The sequence below is a fragment of the Phyllostomus hastatus genome, unplaced genomic scaffold (genome assembly GCF_019186645.2).
Source record: "Phyllostomus hastatus isolate PE091 unplaced genomic scaffold, TTU_PhHast_1.1 phas_scaffold_182, whole genome shotgun sequence".
Taxonomy (NCBI): Eukaryota; Metazoa; Chordata; class Mammalia; order Chiroptera; family Phyllostomidae; genus Phyllostomus; species Phyllostomus hastatus.
Window position 1 is genome coordinate 748,966 of NW_025334013.1, and position 16,593 is coordinate 765,558.

The 16,593-nt window shown below is 70.5% G+C and overlaps 1 protein-coding gene across 2 annotated transcripts in view; it reads left to right on the forward strand.

Moving 5' to 3' along the window:
* PRKCZ (protein kinase C zeta) overlaps positions 1-16,593 on the forward strand; it is a 47,873-nt gene extending 31,280 nt beyond the window's left edge. For both annotated transcript variants that reach the window (XM_045859409.1, XM_045859410.1), the window contains 14 exons: positions 1,994-2,079; positions 3,624-3,755; positions 4,596-4,677; positions 5,570-5,622; positions 8,149-8,337; positions 10,042-10,139; positions 11,691-11,777; positions 13,135-13,270; positions 13,452-13,539; positions 14,490-14,609; positions 15,076-15,155; positions 15,261-15,350; positions 15,968-16,083; positions 16,189-16,593. In XM_045859409.1, the coding sequence (XP_045715365.1) occupies positions 1,994-2,079; positions 3,624-3,755; positions 4,596-4,677; positions 5,570-5,622; positions 8,149-8,337; positions 10,042-10,139; positions 11,691-11,777; positions 13,135-13,270; positions 13,452-13,539; positions 14,490-14,609; positions 15,076-15,155; positions 15,261-15,350; positions 15,968-16,083; positions 16,189-16,276 (1,445 nt within the window). In that variant the 3' untranslated portion in view covers positions 16,277-16,593. The remainder of the gene's footprint in view (positions 1-1,993; positions 2,080-3,623; positions 3,756-4,595; positions 4,678-5,569; positions 5,623-8,148; positions 8,338-10,041; positions 10,140-11,690; positions 11,778-13,134; positions 13,271-13,451; positions 13,540-14,489; positions 14,610-15,075; positions 15,156-15,260; positions 15,351-15,967; positions 16,084-16,188) is intronic.

Here is a 16,593-nt window from a genome sequence, read left to right on the forward strand (position 1 = left end):
TGGCCTTCTTCGTCGTCACTGCTCTCGATCATGTGTCTGCCCAGAACGAGCTGGCGTCGCGCCGCACCCTGTGGCCACCTGGCGAGAGAGACGGGCGGCCCCGCCCTCCCAGGTGCAGAGTCAGTGGGCGCCGCGCCCCAGGAGGAAGCCGGCACCTGCGTCGTGCCCCCTGGTACGGCAGGACTGGGCTGGACGGGTCACCGGCGCGGGCCTGTTTCCGGGGAACGGGGAGGGGCCTTGACTGCCGTCCAGAGGACGGCACGGCCACGTGCGCCCCCAGATCCAGGGGGTGCACGGTTCGCTCTCAGCCTGTTGCTCCCGGCTCAGCCTTTTAAGTGTATTTTCTTCGCCTTGTCAGAGCCGTCGAGATGCCAGATCGCCATGGAAACGGCTGGTTAAAACTCCCCGCAGCGTCCTAATTATAGAGTCTCAGCCGAGCAGAGCGCCGCGTTTGTGGGCCGCGGAGCGGAGGCCGGGAGGGAAGCCGGCGCCCACGGCCGTCGGGGCCGCCGGGCCTCTGTGGGCCCCGCGTGGAGAGTCCAGTCCGGCCGGGGCCAGTGGGCTTGGGCCCTGGGGCAGCCCCACTCCGGAGCGACCCACGGGGCCCAGGGGGACCCCGAGGAGCGTGTGCGCCGGGCAAGGCCGAGCCCCCAGGGCTGAGGCTGAGTGGTTCTGCCCCTCGTCCCGGCGCCTGGGGACCTGTCCCACTCACGTGTCCCTTCCCAGAGAGCAGTGCAGTGGGCAGGTGGACACCGCTGGGCAGCAGCCCCCTGGCCGGCCCACCCTCCCCCAGGGCACCTGCCCCTCAGAAGGGCCCCTCCTCTCTCGCCGTGGCCGTCACTTCGAGGGGGAGGGGGCTGCGGCTTTCCCGGCAGAAGCCCGGACACCAGGCCAGTGACCGCTGCTGGGCGGACGGCTCAGCAGGCGGGGGCCCCTGAGCAGGCGGGGGCCCCGCCCTGTTGGGGGGCGTGTGGTCTCCCCAGAGCTCGGGCTCGGGAGGCAGGGGCCTGTCGGCTGTGTCGGGGTGGCCCTGTGCCGGGGGTCTTCTAGGCAGGAGTCCGACGCCCAGCCAGAGGGCGGTGGTCAGCACAGCCCGGACCCACTCCCTGCAAACCGCCCGGTGGGCAGAGCCCAGGACGTCGGAGCGGCTGCCCCTGCCCGGAGCAGCCTGGGCAGCCGGGGCGGCCCAGCAGCGTGGGGTCCTGGGCGGCAGGGGGACGAGTTGAGGGGACGGGACTGAAGGGGGACAGAGGTGGTGGTCGTGTCAGGGTCACTCGGTGAGCTGTGACGAGCGTCCGTGGGGGAGCCGGGGCCAGGTCCACGGGGGCCCGGTGTCAGCCACCACCCCCCGGCCCACGGGGTCACGTTTCTGGACCCCTGTGGGTGCCCAAGCCGTGGGGAGCGCCGGCCCCCTGCAGACAGGCCTCCCCGGCGCCTGCACGCCCGAGGGGCAGGCGCGCGCTCGTCAGGCCCGCGAGGGGCCGGGCAGGAACGGGCGGTGAGCTGGGCCGCCGTCACAGCAGTCCCGTGCGGCCGCGCGCCGTGACTGGGTCCCGGCGTCCGGGTCCTGCCGCCGGCCTCGCACAGCCCGGTGCCCGCCGGGGGACGCGCCACTGTCCGTCGGTTCGCGTCTTCCGTCTGTCTTCCACCCACGACCCGACGCCTCTCCCCCCACAACCGGCCCGGGTCACGCCCCGAGGCCGGAGCTCCCGCAGCCGAGGTGGGCGCCCCGGTGTCCCTGGGCCTCTCCCCGGCGGCTTTCAAGGAATCTGAAGCGTGTCCGATGGGCACAGGTCTGGGCTCCGACCCGCCTTGGGCACAGGCGTGTCCCCACCTGGCCAGCTCGACTCCCCTCTCGTCACTGGCTCTGTGTCCCCGTCGCTCTGTGGGGACAGGTCCCAGCCGCCTGGCCAGAAGGCACCTCGTGGGTGGGGCGGGGCCCGGGGCCCAGGGCCTGCGCTGGCTCCTCACGGCTTTCTCGTCTCCCTCACAGAATCCATCTACCGCCGCGGTGCCAGAAGATGGAGGAAGCTGTACCGCGCCAACGGCCATCTCTTCCAAGCCAAGCGCTTTAACAGGGTGAGCGCTGCCCCCTGGGGTGCCGGCCTGTGGCTGCACCGCTGAGTGCATGTGCCGGGTGCTGTGTGCTGAGTGCCGTGTGCCATGTGCTGAGCGGCATGTGCCATGTGCTGAGTGCCATGTGCTGTGTGCCGTGTGCCATGTGCCGGGAGCTGCTGTCAGAGGAAAGAGAAAGGAGGCGAGGGGAGTGGCTGGGCTCCGCTCGGCTCCCACGGGAGAGACCGTGCAGCAGGTTGGAGACGCATCTCCCCGTTACGAAGGAGCCTCTCAAGGCTCCCCGAGCCCGGGGAGCCCCGTGCGGGCCTTTTCCGGGCGGCGCTGCGCGAGGAAGGCAACCTGTGTGTCTGGCTCCCTCAGCCGCCTGTCTCGTGACCCCGGGTCGGGCGCCGCGGCTCTGCAGCCCAGCCCGCTGGCACCCCGAGGTGGGCCCCGGTTCCACGGAGGACACGGGGCCCCACGGTGTGTGCGTGCCTGGGGCTGGTGGGAAAAGCACCCCACACCAGGGGCATGAAAACGGAAGTGCACTCTCGGGGCCTGGAGGCTGGACGTGCAGACCAGGCCCACCCCGGCCTCTGCCCCTGTCCCCACCCCCTTCTCTCCGTGTGTCTGTCTGGTCCCGTCGGGACACGCCAGTCACGGTTCGGGCCCCGCAGCCCAGTCTGACCACGTTCGCACTAACTCCGCCTGCAGAGGTATCCTTGCCCCCAATAAGGCCGCGTTCTGAGACTCTGGGCGGACAGGAATTGGGGGGACCCGTGGGCCTGAGTGCGGCCACCAGCACGCTCTCCTGTGGGCCTGGACACGCGGTCAGCGCCCCCCACCCCCAGCCGCGCCCTATGGTGCCCGGGAAAGGCCCCCGGAGCCCGGCCCCGCGCTGGCTCCCAGGGAGACGCCGTTTTCTGCACGGCTGGTGCCGGGTGCAGCCCACCCGGCGAGGCGGGCGGGGGCCCAGCAGCTCGGACAGCCGGCCGTGCCCCCCAGCAGGTTTCAGGAGGAAAAACCCCTTGGTCTGACTGCAGGGCGCACCCCCCGACCTCCTCCTGCCCCTGCTGCCCCTCCAGCCCCGCACCCCAGCACCGGTGGGCAAGGGTTCTCCTCCCTACGGAGAAGCAGGAGGAGACAGGGGCTTCCCGGTGCCATCGGCCTGGGAGCGGGCACATCGGGGGAGTGCCGGCACACTCCAGCACTGGGAGTCGCCAGGCTGCCCCTCCCCCAGGACAGGCCCCTGCGGCTGCCCCACCCACAGCCCCGCGGGAGCGACGGCCGCCCTCCTCCCTGCAAGGGGGGGTCCTGCCCGTGGAGGGGCCTCGTGCTCCCTGGACCCTCCACTTTGCCCCTCACACGGGACAGGGCCCCACACCCTCCTCGGGGCCGCAGGTGCCCCCAGCTTGGGGGGGGGCCTGAGTAGGGGCCGCTGAGCCCAGGCACAGGCTGGTGCCCGGATGTGACCAGGGCCCGGGCCACCTCTCGCCGCGGCTCCACCCAGGCCTCAGAGAGCGTCTGCCCCGCGGGCCCCTCACCGCTCGGCCGCCCTGTCCCCACAGAGAGCGTACTGCGGCCAGTGCAGCGAGCGGATATGGGGCCTCGCCAGGCAGGGCTACCGGTGTGTCCACTGCCGACTGCTGGTGCATAAGCGCTGCCACGCCCTCGTCCCGCGGACCTGCGAGCGGCCTATGGTGAGTGGGCCCCGGGCCTCTTGTCCCCGGGGGGTCCTGGCCCCACTGATGGGGGGGGTGCCTGTGGGCTGCAGAGGGGCGGCCCTGGCCAGCGGGCTGGGCCAGACCCTCTTCCCCTCGGGGGGCCGGCCCGGTGTGCTGCCCGTCGCCCCCGGCAGCCTGCGACCGTGGCACAGTGCCCGGCCCTTCAGGGTGCTGCTGGCACGCGGGCCCCCACCGGCACGCTGTCCCTGGGGCGGGGGGGGCTGCCCAGTCCAGGTCTCGCCCGGTGCTGCCGGAGCACGGGGGCTCCTCTCGCCCGGGGCGGCCAAGGACGGTAAAGGCACACACACACCCTGGGTCCCCGGGTCCACGGGGCCTCGGAGACGAGGCCAGCCCCGGGGCCCAGCCAGTCGGGCTGAGGGACCCCCGTGCTGGGGCCCCGGTGGCTTCCGAGAGGAAGCTGCCCCCATTGTGACGTCAGCAGGGTGGCCCCGGAGCCGGGAGGTGGGGCTCGGAATCCCGCCTGGCTGCTGGCTGCTGACGGCTGGCGCGGCGGCGGGGGGCTGGGGCGGTGGCCCGGCATGGTGTGAAAGGGCCCGTTTCGTAGCCCCTGCTGGAGCGGTCCCCGCCTGAGGCGCCGAGGGGGAGCCTGCCTGTGGGGCCCCGGGTGACCCCGTGCGGCAAGGGGACAGTCGGCAATGTGCGCCCGGGTGCGTGTGATGGCGTGTGCACAGTGTGCACGCACCAGGGTGCATGCGGCAGCGGGTGCGACCTGGCCGGCGGTTTTCCGGCTCCGGCGCCCCCAGGGGCCGTGCCACAGCCCCTGCCGGCCACTCGGGAGCGCCCGTCTCTCCATAGGATTCTGCCATGCCTTCCCAAGAACCCGCAGCCGACGACAAGGACGACGACGCAGACCTCCCCTCCGAGGAGACCGATGGCGGTGAGGGCCGCCTCCCTCCCGCTGGCCCTGGGGCGCCCGCCCCGCCCCCTCTGACCCCGAGCCCTCCCTGCACTGGCCTGCTCCCCTGGGGCCGGGGCCAGCGCGCGTCCCCTGCCCTCGGCCCTGAGCGGAGGCAGGCAGGTGGGGGCCTTCTCCCGGGCCCAGGTGTCCGTGAGCCGCTGCTGTGGGCGGGGCGGGGTCTCCCCTCTGGGCCGACGGGGTGCCCGGTGCAGCAGCCCCCACACCAGCCCCGCCCCAGATGGGCTGCAGCCCCGCGGCCCCCCGAGGGGACAGGTGCCGGCGGCCGCTGTGCTGAGGCCTGGCCCTTGGGGTTTTGTGGGATTTTTTCTGATGGGAATAGTTTTGGGGTTTTTCCTTTTTTAATGCTAAGAAGCACTTGGGGAGAGATTTTGACGCCCTTGTGACCGAGGGCGCAACCCTGAACCTCGGGCGGGGACAGGGCGTGCGGGAGTCCCTCCCTGACCTGGCGAGCGCGTGTCCCCTGCCAGGGGCCCTCGGGGGAGGAAATGGAGCACCCACAGCTGCTCACCCAGAGGAGACACCGAGCAGTGACCCGCCCACCCACTCGCCCACCTAACCGCCCGCCCCCCACTCACATTCACACCCACCAGCTCCCCATTCACTCACCTCCGCGGCCCCCGTCCCAGCCACCGGCCCCCTCCGTCCATCTGCCCGCCAGTCACTCTGGGAACAAAGACTGGGCAGGTGGACGCCGACACCTGCCACCAACGGTGTCTTCCGGGCGACGGGCCCTCGGGCAAACCGGGCTCCGGGGCAGGGCGGGCGGGGCCCGGGAAGCTGCATTTCCTCCGGCCCCGGCTGGGGGCCGTTCCGACAGCACCCCGACCGCCTTCCCCTCTCTCTCCCTCAGTTCCTTACATCCCTTCCTCCCGGAACCACGGCGGCGTTAAGGACGATTCTGAGGTGAGCGTGCAGGGCGGCTCCCGGGGCTCCCCCGGTCCTCCTCCGGGGTCCCTGGGCTCCCTCCTGGGGAGACCGTGGGATCGTTGTCGTGCGGCCTGCATTGTCTGGCTGTCGCCGCTCGGGGCACCTCTCTGGCCCCAGCCCTGTGCCGTGAGGTTTGGGTGTGATCACACCTTTTCACGAGGACAAACAGTGCCCTGCGGGGCTCACTGGGGGCAGGGGGGCTCGGGCCAGCACAGGTGACTGCTCCCAAAACCCCAGCTCAGGCACCTTGAGCAGCGGGGAAGGCTGGGCCCGGGGTGGGGGGACAGGCGTGGGGGCTCACTGGCCTCCGGGTCGCCTTGGGCACCCCCGTGGCAGGCGCTGTCAGTGGGCCAGGGGCCGGGTGGACCCAGATGCCCCCCGGACTCCCCGGCCCCCTGGTTCGCTCAGCCCCGGGGCCCGAGTTCCTGGGATCTCGGGAATGTCTTTGCAGCTGGTGGCAGGTGCCCCCCTCGCCAGGCCACGAGGCCTTGGCGCCCACGGAGCCTCTCCCGCGGGGCGGGTCTGTCTCTGGGGACGGGTGTGAGTGCAGGGAAGTCGGTCCGGGAGGGGCCTCGGGGCCTGCACTGGCCTCCCGGGCTCCGGCCGTGCCCCAGCTGGGTCTCCCGTGGGGCGTGTCCTGCCTGAGTCCCCGGAGGCTCCTGACACCTGAGGCCCTTCGGTCCCGGTCTGGGCGGCAGCGGCCCCCCGGCCCCCTGGCCCCCTCCTCGCCCAGATCGCAGGGCGGGCCCAGGCTGGTGCTGGAGCTGCCGTTTTTGTCGAGTTGTTGACTTTGTCAGGTCATTTGTCCTCTGTTTTCTCCTCCCCATGTCCTCCACACCACCAAGCAACTCTCCAGTTCTCAGCAGACCCAGCCAGGTCCCCCACGCTAGCCCGGTTCTGACCCACACTAGCCCGGTTCTGACCCACCCTCCTGGAGACAGCGCCAGGCCCCGCAGGAGGGGCCCCTGGTGCTAGGAGGCGGCCCCCCCTTCCGGTGCCGCCGCAAGTCCAGCTTGTCCCTTGTGCTCCTGGGCACCCGAGCCCGGGGCAGGTCGCGATGACCTCGCCCTTGGGGTTGACTGACGGCTGGCGCGGCCCAGGAGCTCAGGGGGGGGCTCCCTCTGAGGCTGCGAAAGGGCCAGGCCTGCGGAGGGGGGCGCACGCCCCGCCCGAACACCCACGGGTTTGTCCGCCCGGAAGGTCTGGGGGGGGGGCCGTGCTTTGGGGGTTTTGTGGGGGCTTCCTCACTCGGGCGGGGTTGACCCAGCTGCTGCCCTGGAGGAGGAGCTCAGTCCCCGGCTCCTCTCTGCTGCTCCCTGGAGGTCTGGGGGCCCTCCCCCCCCAGTTCCAACCCTCCGAGTGCGTGGTTCGTTTCCCTGGCAACCGGCCCCCATCTTAGGTGATTCAGGGGCTTTTCAGAAGTCAGCTCGTTAACATAACAAAAGACACCTCCCGGCACTTAGGAAATCCCGAGGGTGCGGCAGCTCTGTGCCAGGACTGGAAGACCAAATGCAGGGGGCTCTCTTTGTGAATCGGTGCCCCGGGTCACCCTTCTGACCCTGGCAGCCCCTCCCTGGCTCCGGCTGAGGGGTCCGTGTGGCCTCTGGCCGCGGGAGCTCTGGCGGTGAAGGCGCAGTCACGCGGTGCCCGTGGGCAAGCGTGTTCTCACACGGCTGGCGTGCTGCACCTCTGTCCCCGGGAGTTCAGGCAGCAGCCCCGCCTGCCCCCGCCACAGCTTTTGCAGAGTGCTCGCAGTGTCACGGGTAGACTCTCCAGCCCGGCGACCGTCCCAGCGAGTCAGGGCCACGCTGGCGCCGCCCACACCGCCCGCTGGGGTCCTTGCCCGATATAATCTGCGGGAAGGAAGCCAGTCACGTGCTAAATCGGATTGTCTCTAAATCAGATTGTGACTGCTGTGTCAGCCACGAGCTATTGTGGGCCCAGGGAGGGCCTGGGTGGCCCTGGGGCGTGTGAGCCTGAGGCCACCTCCTCAGCTGTCCTCGTGGGGCTGTCCCCAAGCATCCTGTACCGCTCCCAGTGGGGCCACGGTCTGTGGAAATAAACTGCTTTTCGCTCCGAGCTCCTTCCATCAGAAGCTGCACAGCCCTGCCCCGGCTGGTGCGGCTGGGGGGCCGGGCGCTGTCCGGTTCGGTTCCTGGTTGGGGGGCTCACCTGGGTTGTGGGCCAGGTCCCCCCCGGTGGGGGGGTGTGCCGGAGGCAACTAATTGATGTTGCTCTTCCTCTCTTTCTCCCTTCCTCCTCCTCTCTCTAAATATAAACAAATAAAGTCTTTTTCTGAAAGCGGCACAGTCCTTCCTTCTTGGCCTTACGTCCTGGCGGGGGGGTGTTGGGGGTGTCCTTTAGGACACGGAGTCGTGACCTGTGAGCACACTGGCCCTGAGGCCCGGGGTGCACAGAGTCTTTGTCGAGACCGTGGGGGGTGCCGCCGCGTCCCCCTGAGTCCAGCCGTCTCCCCCCGGCCCCTCTGTCCCCGCCCCCCAGGACCTCAAGCCGGTCATCGACGGGATGGACGGGATCAAGATCTCTCAGGGGCTGGGGCTGCAGGACTTCGACCTCATCCGGGTCATCGGGCGCGGGAGCTACGCCAAGGTCCTCCTGGTGCGGCTCAAGAAGAACGACCAGGTCTACGCCATGAAGGTGGTCAAGAAGGAGCTGGTGCACGACGACGAGGTGGGGGCCGCGGGGGGGGGCGCGGGGGGCGGTCACGGGGGTTCTCGGGGGAGGGCGCGGGGGCGGGCCCGCAGAAGGCCCCGGCGCCGGGCGGCCGTGTCCTTTCTCCAGGGGCAGCACGATCTCAGCCCCCAGAGGGAGCCCCCGGCAACCCCGGCTCTGCTTTCTGTCCCGGAGGGTTTGCCTGGTCCGATGGCCCCCCTCCCCCCCCACACACACACACGGTCACACGCTGTGTGGCCTTGGGGGTCCGGCTCCTCACCGAGCGTCATGTTCAGGGCGCCCCCACGGGGCGGCCTGGGTCGGGCGTTTGGGTCGGGCCGTTCGCTGGGAGCGGAGTGGCTGTGGACACGCATGTGCCGGGCTCTGAGTCTGAGTCTGAGTCTGAGCGAGACCCTGTCTCCAGTCCTTGGCGTCTTCAGGCGGGAGTGGGACCGCGGGGTTGTCGGGCAGCTCCACCTTCAACTCTCCAGGAGCCGCCAGACTACCTTCCTTCGGCGGCCGCCGCGCCCTCTGCGTCCTTGACGGCCGCCCGCGGGCCTGGGTCCCAGTTCCCAGGGGCCCTGCCCAGTGCCGGCTGCGTTCTGGGTTTGCATTAGCGCCGCCCTGGTGGCTGCGAAGCGGCCTCCCACTGTGGCTTTGGCTGCACCGCCACCGCGGTTAGGGACGCTGAGCACCTTGCCAGGCATCCCCGGGTTCCTGCGCCCACATGTGGTTCTGTCTCCCAGAAGCAGAGAAAGGGCTGTGGCGCCCAGGGAGCTGTGGTGCTGCGGGGCGCGGCCAGACCCCTCCCCGGCACGGCAGCCAGCCGCACAGCGAGTGCAGTGGGTGGGGCCCGGTCGGCGGGCCCTGGAGAGGGAAGGCGTTCGGGAGGGCTAGTGCTTCGGTGCGCCTCGGAGTCCTCACGCTGTCCGCTGGGGGCGGGGTGCCGGGGTGGGCTTCCAGGTGGTCCCTGGAGAAGGGCGCAGCCCCCGAGGTGGTGAGCGGGCCCGGGCGTGTGTGTGAGAGGCAGCAGTGTCCCGTGGCCGGGAGCCCGGGCCGAGGGCGGGAGGCGCTCGGGGCGGGGGGCGGGGGGGGGGTGCACAGCAGCGGCTGGGCGGCGGCCCCCAGGGAGACGTGCGCCCACCCGAGTCCCGGGAGCCGGGCGCCCCAGCCTGGCAGGCGGGAGGCGGCCGTGTCGGCGAGGGCGCCCGGGAGGGGAGCAGGCGTCCCGGCCACCGGCAGGGTCTTCTGCCTGAGCATCTGGCTGACCGGCTGCCCCTGCAGAACAGATGGCGGGGCCGGTCAGGAGAGCTGCGGGAGGCCGGCCTGGCCGGGGAGGCGCCGAGTGGAGTTACCCAGCAGCCACTGCACCGGCGCGGCTGCAGCTGGGGGACGGGAGGAGCCGGGGGTCCTCTGCGTGCACAGATGGGACGGAAGCCGTTCCGCCCCAGGGGTCTCCTGGCAGACGGGGGCGGGAGGGGCTGCACCCTGGGTTCCGGCATGGATGGGGGGGCAGCCCTGGGGGAGGAGCGGGGCTGGGGAGACGCCCGTGGGACCCCATCCGTGGATTCCTGGGGTCTTCCGTGGGGACGAAGGCTGCCGCTCACAGGCCGCTGTGGTAGCAGTGACAGCCGAGTGGGTGTTCCCTCTGAGTTGTCTCCCCCGTGGAGGCGGAGACCCCTCCCCCGGGGCGCCCCGGTGACCCCGCGGCCTCTGTTTCAGGACATCGACTGGGTGCAGACGGAGAAGCATGTGTTCGAGCAGGCGTCCAGCAACCCCTTCCTGGTCGGCCTGCACTCCTGCTTCCAGACGGCCAGCAGGTAGGGGGGCGGCCTGGGCTCTGCGCCGGGGTGTTGGGACTGTGGGGGTGCGGGGGGTCCGGGTGCGCGTCGGCCTCCCCCAGCCGCGAGTGTGAGGGTTTGGCTCGTCCGACTAGCTTCGTGGTCATCGGCCGGTGTCATATGAAGTAAATTTCCCGCGTCAGAACCCCAGTGATTTAATCCTGTTTACAAAACCTTTATCGAAAGCATCACACGCAGTCCGGCGCTGGGTCAGGTCCAGACGACCCCATGAACGGGAGGCGGGTCTGGGCTACTGGGCCCCGCCGACTCGTGGAATAAACCAGTAAATGCTGTCGGCTCCGCCCGGGAACCCGGCTGCTCTGGAGGGCCCCGGAGACTGCTGGTCCGGGGAATGAGCGTGGAGCCCGCTGGGACTCTCTGGCCAGTTGCTGTGCACTCACCCAGGTTGTCTGTTTGCAAAGCCGTCGGCTGTGTCCTGGGCCGGGGGATCCCCGGGGGTTCACTGGGACCCACAGGACGCAGCACGCCTCCGGGCTCAGGGCCGAGGCTCTCAGCTCCGCGCAGCAGACCGCTGGCCCCTCGGGGCCCCGCGGCGGGCCGGCCTCTCAAGGAGGCCTCCGGCAGCCTGCAGCTTGCACACCGCCATACGGGGAGGAGCTCATCTGGAAAGAGACCACAAGCTGAACCACCTGGAGACGGGACGGCCCCTCTGCGCATCTGGTGGCACCTCCAGGCCTCAGCTCTGTGCACTGCAGGACGCCCCCAGCCGCTTGCCGGCCCCCCAGACTTCCTGTGGCTGGTCGACGCTGAGCCCTCACCCCTGGGCTGAGGCTCTGTGCTGTGCCTGCCTGGGGGGCAGCCCAGCCCACTGGCCGCCTTGGCCCCACTGGCCACCTTGGCCCCTCCTGGCCCCACCCTCTGGCAGTAGGACGCCCCCTTGGCTCCCCCACCTGCCACTCCCCCCTCCCTGGGGTGCCCCCAGGCCCAGCAGCCAGAGTGGTGGTTCTCGGGGTCTCATCACCTTGTCACCTGGCCCACGCACCTGGCCTGTCCTCAAGTGTGGGGCTGGTCCCCGTGGCCAGCCAGGCCTCTGGTCGGTCCTGGTGAGGCCCCCTGCGCCCCCCACCGTGGGCTCTGCCCTGCTCCACCTTTCCTGCCCTGAGGCAGACGCGCACTCAGGGAGGGCGGACAGCGGTCGGGGGGATGAAAGTCGGGGTTCCCGAGTTCTGCAGAGTCGAGGTCAGAACTGGGTGACAGACAGTGTTCTCGAGCGTCCCTCAATGACGCCTCGACGGCCGGTGCTTGGCTCCGCCGCCTCTGGGTCTGCTTCATTCCGGGTGGCTCTCCCTGCCGGCACCACTGACCCGGGCGCGGGTCAGGTGAACTGGGCCACCTCTTTCCTTTGCACTAAGGAGAGTTGACGTGGCTGTGACAGAGGACAGGCCGTCGGCCGGGAACAGTCTGTCACCAGCGAGAGCGACCCTGGGCGGTCCGGTCGGGGCCCCGCCTGCGGGCGCGTCCAGCCGAGGCCCGCGGTCTCAACCTGCACTGTCCCCTCTGTCCCACCAGGCTGTTCCTGGTCATAGAGTACGTCAACGGCGGGGACCTCATGTTCCACATGCAGAGACAGCGGAAGCTCCCGGAGGAGCACGCCAGGTGGGTGCGGGCCCTGGGGCGGGGGCGGGGACCCTCTGGGGGCCAGCAGCGAGCTGCACTCAGCGGACGGGCTCCAGGGCAGACGGGCGCCCTCCCCTCCCCTGGGAGCGACTTGACTTGGTCCAGAGCCACCTGGGGTCGCCAACTTGGGGGGTGGTCCTGGGAGTGGCCGGGGGACCCTGACCCCGCAGGGGCAGCTCCCAGCCCCGCCCACAGGAGGCAGGAGCAGGTGCTGCTGGGACGGTGCTGCTGTGCTTTCGCCTTTTCTGTCCCCAGAATGGGGAGGGGCTCTCACTAAGGGCCCCCAGGGGACGAGGGGAGGAAAGGCCTGAGCGTAGTTCCCGTGGCCTCGGGCGTTCGCTGCCGCGCCCCTGCCTTTCCTGTTTTCCGCCGTTCTCTCCCCCCTCGCTTCCTCGCCAGGAAGCGCCCAGGCCGTTTGAGTCCCCTCGGTCCTCTCGGGAAAGGCGGTCAATAAATCACTCGCTTTTCCTAGTTGTGCAACGCCCGTCACACGGGAGTTACCACGTTAGCCGTTGTCAAGGGCACGGCTCAGGGGCGTTGGGCACACCCCCGGTTATGCAGCCGCCACCACCCCCGTCTCCAGAACCTTCTGTCCTCCCGAACAGCACCTCTGTCCCCAGGACACGCTCCCCACCCACCTCCCGCCCCCAGCCCCGCACCACCGTCTGCTCTGTGTCTGTGGGTCTGAGTCCTCTGGGGACCCCTGAGAGTGGAGGCACATAGTCTGTCCTTCTGTGTCTGGCACATGTCACGCAGCGTGACCCCCTCCGGGTCCGTCCACGCTGTAGCGCGTGTCACAGCTTGCTTCCTTCTAAGGCTGAGCAATGTTCCCCGTGTGGCTGGACCACCTCGTGTGCGTCTGTCCCCCACGGACACTGGGCTGTTGCCACGCTCTTGGCGATTGTGAGCAGTGCCACTGTGCACGCGGGGGCACACCCCTTTCTTCGCCCCTGCTTTCAACTGCTCTGGGGACCCGCCCGCCCCGCAGTGGGATGGTGGGTCGTGGGGTAATTCTGTCGTTTCCAGAGGAATCTCCACACCGTCTCTCACAGCAGCTGCACCAGTTTACACTCCCACCAGCTGTGCGCTGGGCCCAGTTTCTCTGGGTCCTCGTGAAACCTGTGGTTTTGGTTTGGTTTTGTGTGTGTTTGGTGTGTGTGTGTTTGGTGGTGGCCGGTGTCTCCCTGTGGCTTTGGCCGGCGTGTCCCCTGAACAGCTGGCAGGCTGAGCGTTTCCCCTGGATCTGTGGGCCCCGAGCTCTGGTCAGCTGGGGGCGGGGCCGTGCGAGGGGGGCGAGGCCCCTCGCTGGGCCCGCTGACGCCGGGGCGCCCCCCAGGTTCTACGCCGCGGAGATCTGCATCGCTCTCAACTTCCTGCACGAGAGGGGGATCATCTACCGGGACCTGAAGCTGGACAACGTCCTCCTCGACGCTGACGGCCACATCAAGCTCACGGACTACGGCATGTGCAAGGCGAGCGGCCCCCCGGGTCTCGCCCCGCGCCCCGGCCTGCTCGCCCCGCGTGCCTCGGGGCAGAGACGCCGCACTCCCACCAGTCGGGCCTGCCCCGCCGGCCGTCCTGAGGCGCACGGTCCCACCGGCACGGTCACGGCAGAGTTGTCCTCCCTCCCGGTAACCGGCTGTGTCCCCACAGGAGGGCCTGGGCCCCGGTGACACCACGAGCACTTTTTGCGGAACCCCGAATTACATCGCCCCGGAAATCCTGCGCGGGGAGGAGTACGGTGAGCGCAGGGCCCGCCGGGTGGGGCGGGGCCAGACAGGTGGGCGTGGTCGGGCGGGGCGGGGCAGCCAGGGGCGGGGCGGGGCTTGAGTGGCAGTCACGGAGCGGGGCGGGTGTGGGGCCGGCAGCCCAGGAGAGGGGTTCACTGCCCCAGTCACACCGGAGCCGCACGCCCCGGACACACCTGGGCCTCCACCCTTGGTTGAGCCCGAGCAGCGCCCCCTGCTGTCCCAGGCGTCCCTGGTGGAGGACACAGGACCGACCAGGGCCCGCAGTCGGCGGTGCTGCCCTGACCCGGAACCACTCCCCCGCCACCCCGCGGACGCGGCTGTGCGCTCTGCCCCCGCTTCCTCGGCCTGGGAAGCAGCATGATCCGGGGGTGGGCGTGCTGGGGTCCCCGTGAGGCGTCAGATACTCCTCAGCGTTTCCTTTGCCATTACAATGAGGGGCGGGTGGGGGGGACCCGCCCCGGCAGGTGCTCGGGCACCGGGGGCCAGAGGGGGACAGCCGGCCGCCCGTGGGCGAAGCTCCCCCCGTCCGCTGAAACACATTCCCGACACACCAGCCGTGCTCGAACGTGAAACCCCGACCGTGAGCGCGGGAGAAAACGCAGGGGTGCCTCCGGGAGGGGAGTCTCCGCGCCAGAAACGCGCGCGGGCGGCCGACCCGCAGACGGGCTCAGTGTTGCGGTGCCGGTGCCGCCCGCAGAATCGCAGGGCCCCCCCCTCCCCTCCCCTCCCCTCCCCTCCCCTCCCGACCACGTGACAACCCGGACGCCGGTGCGGAGCCGGGTCCGGGGTCTGTGTCCTCAGTGCAGAGCAGTTTTGGAGTCGTTAGAGAAGTTCGCCCCGCCCCCCAGGGCAGAGGGCGGAGGGTAGAGGGCAGAGGGCGGCCCGCACAGGGGAGGCAGGGACGCACCACACGGCGTGACGGCTGCGTGCCCCGCCGCAGGCTTCAGCGTGGACTGGTGGGCGCTGGGCGTGCTCATGTTCGAGATGATGGCCGGGCGCTCCCCCTTCGACATCATCACGGACAACCCCGACATGAACACCGAGGACTACCTGTTCCAAGGTGACGCTGTGGCCGGGAGGGTCCCAGCCCTGTCCCTGCCCCTGGAGCCGTCCGTTCCCCACCCCCACCCCCCAGACTGGGTCCGGCTAGCCGTGGGCGGGGCCACCCGTTTCCTGTCACCGGGGAGGAACGGGACCTGATGTAGCACAGACCCTCCCGCCCGGGCCAGGTGCATCCTGGAGGCCTGGCGGGGGCGGGGGTGGCTCAGCCAGGGCATTGCCCCTTCAGCCCGTTAGGGCTCCGGGCTTCCCCGGGCGCACCTGCCCTGCGGGCTCGGCTGGCCCCGCGGCGCCCCCTGGCGGCCGTGCGCGGGGGTGCCGCGTACATGGGGAGGCTGGCCGTGGGCCTGGGGGCCTGGGCGGTGCAGCCCTCTGGGCCCCGCCCCGCATGGCTCCTGCACTGCAGCGCAGCGGACACGGGGGCCGCCACTGGGCCCCGGCGTCTCATGTCGACCCCACTCCTGCAGTGATCCTGGAGAAGCCCATCCGCATCCCCCGCTTCCTCTCCGTCAAAGCCTCCCACGTCTTGAAAGGATTTTTGAACAAGGTACGCTGGCTCGCGGCCACCAGCCTCCCCGGGGGGTGGAGCGCGGCGGCGGGTGGGCCTTCTCCGCCCCGGCTGGCGAGTCCTCACCTGAACTCTGACCCCTAGGACCCCAAAGAGAGGCTCGGCTGCCGGCCACAGACTGGGTTTTCCGACATCAAGTCTCATGCGTTCTTCCGCAGCATAGACTGGGACCTGGTAACGCACCGCGGGGCGGGTGGGCGTGGGGGTGCGGCGGGCATTGCGGGGGGCGGGGGGGCGTTGAAAGTCACGTGTGACCGAGCAGGGAGGCAGGGCCAGCCTGGTCCCCGGGGACGGTGCTGCCAGGTGACCCCGTGGAACCCGCCCCCGCCACGGTTCTGTGCGGAGTCACCAATGGGGGCGCCCGGAGAAGGGCGGCCCCTTTGGCTTCCCGTGGGTCGGTTGCCCAGGCCTGGCGCTCGGTCTGGTCCGCGGCGGGGTGCTCCGGCCGGTTGGAGTTTGGCGCTGCGGTTCCTGGTATTTAGGGCGAATGGAACCTGGTTTATTTGAGAATGCAGAAATGGAGGTGGAGTTGCTGAGATGCATCCCTTAAAATGTGCCGTTCCTGATCCCTCGGCCCCCACGTACACGCGGGGACACAGGCTGGGGTTTTCTTGGTATCGGCTGGGCTGCCTGTCTGGGGGGGACTCAAGGCCCCCCAGGGTGGGGGCATCTGTGGGCCCGGCGCCGCCTTGGCCCCGCTCAGGGCCCTGGGGTCCAGGGCACCCTCTGGCCGTGGTCGGTCGGCCGCTGGGGGGCGCTCCACACTGACGTGCCTTCTCGCGTGCCCCCAGCTGGAGAAGAAGCAGGCGCTGCCGCCCTTCCAGCCGCAGATCACAGACGACTACGGCCTGGACAACTTCGACACGCAGTTCACCAGCGAGCCCGTGCAGCTGACCCCGGATGACGAGTGAGCTCCGGCGGGGGCGGGGGCGGGGCGCCTGGCTGGAGCCGGGTTTGAGGGGGCGGGGTCCGGAGGGCGGCCCTGGACCGAGCCCTCTGCCTGTGCCCGCAGGGACGCCCTGAAGAGGATCGACCAGTCCGAGTTTGCAGGGTTCGAGTACATCAACCCGCTGCTGCTGTCCACCGAGGAGGCCGTGTGAGGCCGCCTGTGCGCGCCGTCCTCCTCCTCCCCCCCGAGCGCGCGTGCCGGGGAGGGCGCCGCGCCGAGACCGCGCCGCGCGGCCGGGGCGCCTCTCGGGGCGGAGCGGCCCCCCAGCGGCCCGCACCGCAGCTTCGTGCGGGAGGACTTCGCTCCTTGTGCCTGCGTCGCGGAGGCCCCGCGGTGACCGCGTCCGTCCAAGGGAGGCCCGGTCCCGCGATTCCGAAGGTGCACACTTCCCACAGAAGCGGACTGACCCGCTCCGCCGGGAGACTCACCTGTGACGTGCGGGGAATAAAGCGTTACCGATGGTGTAGA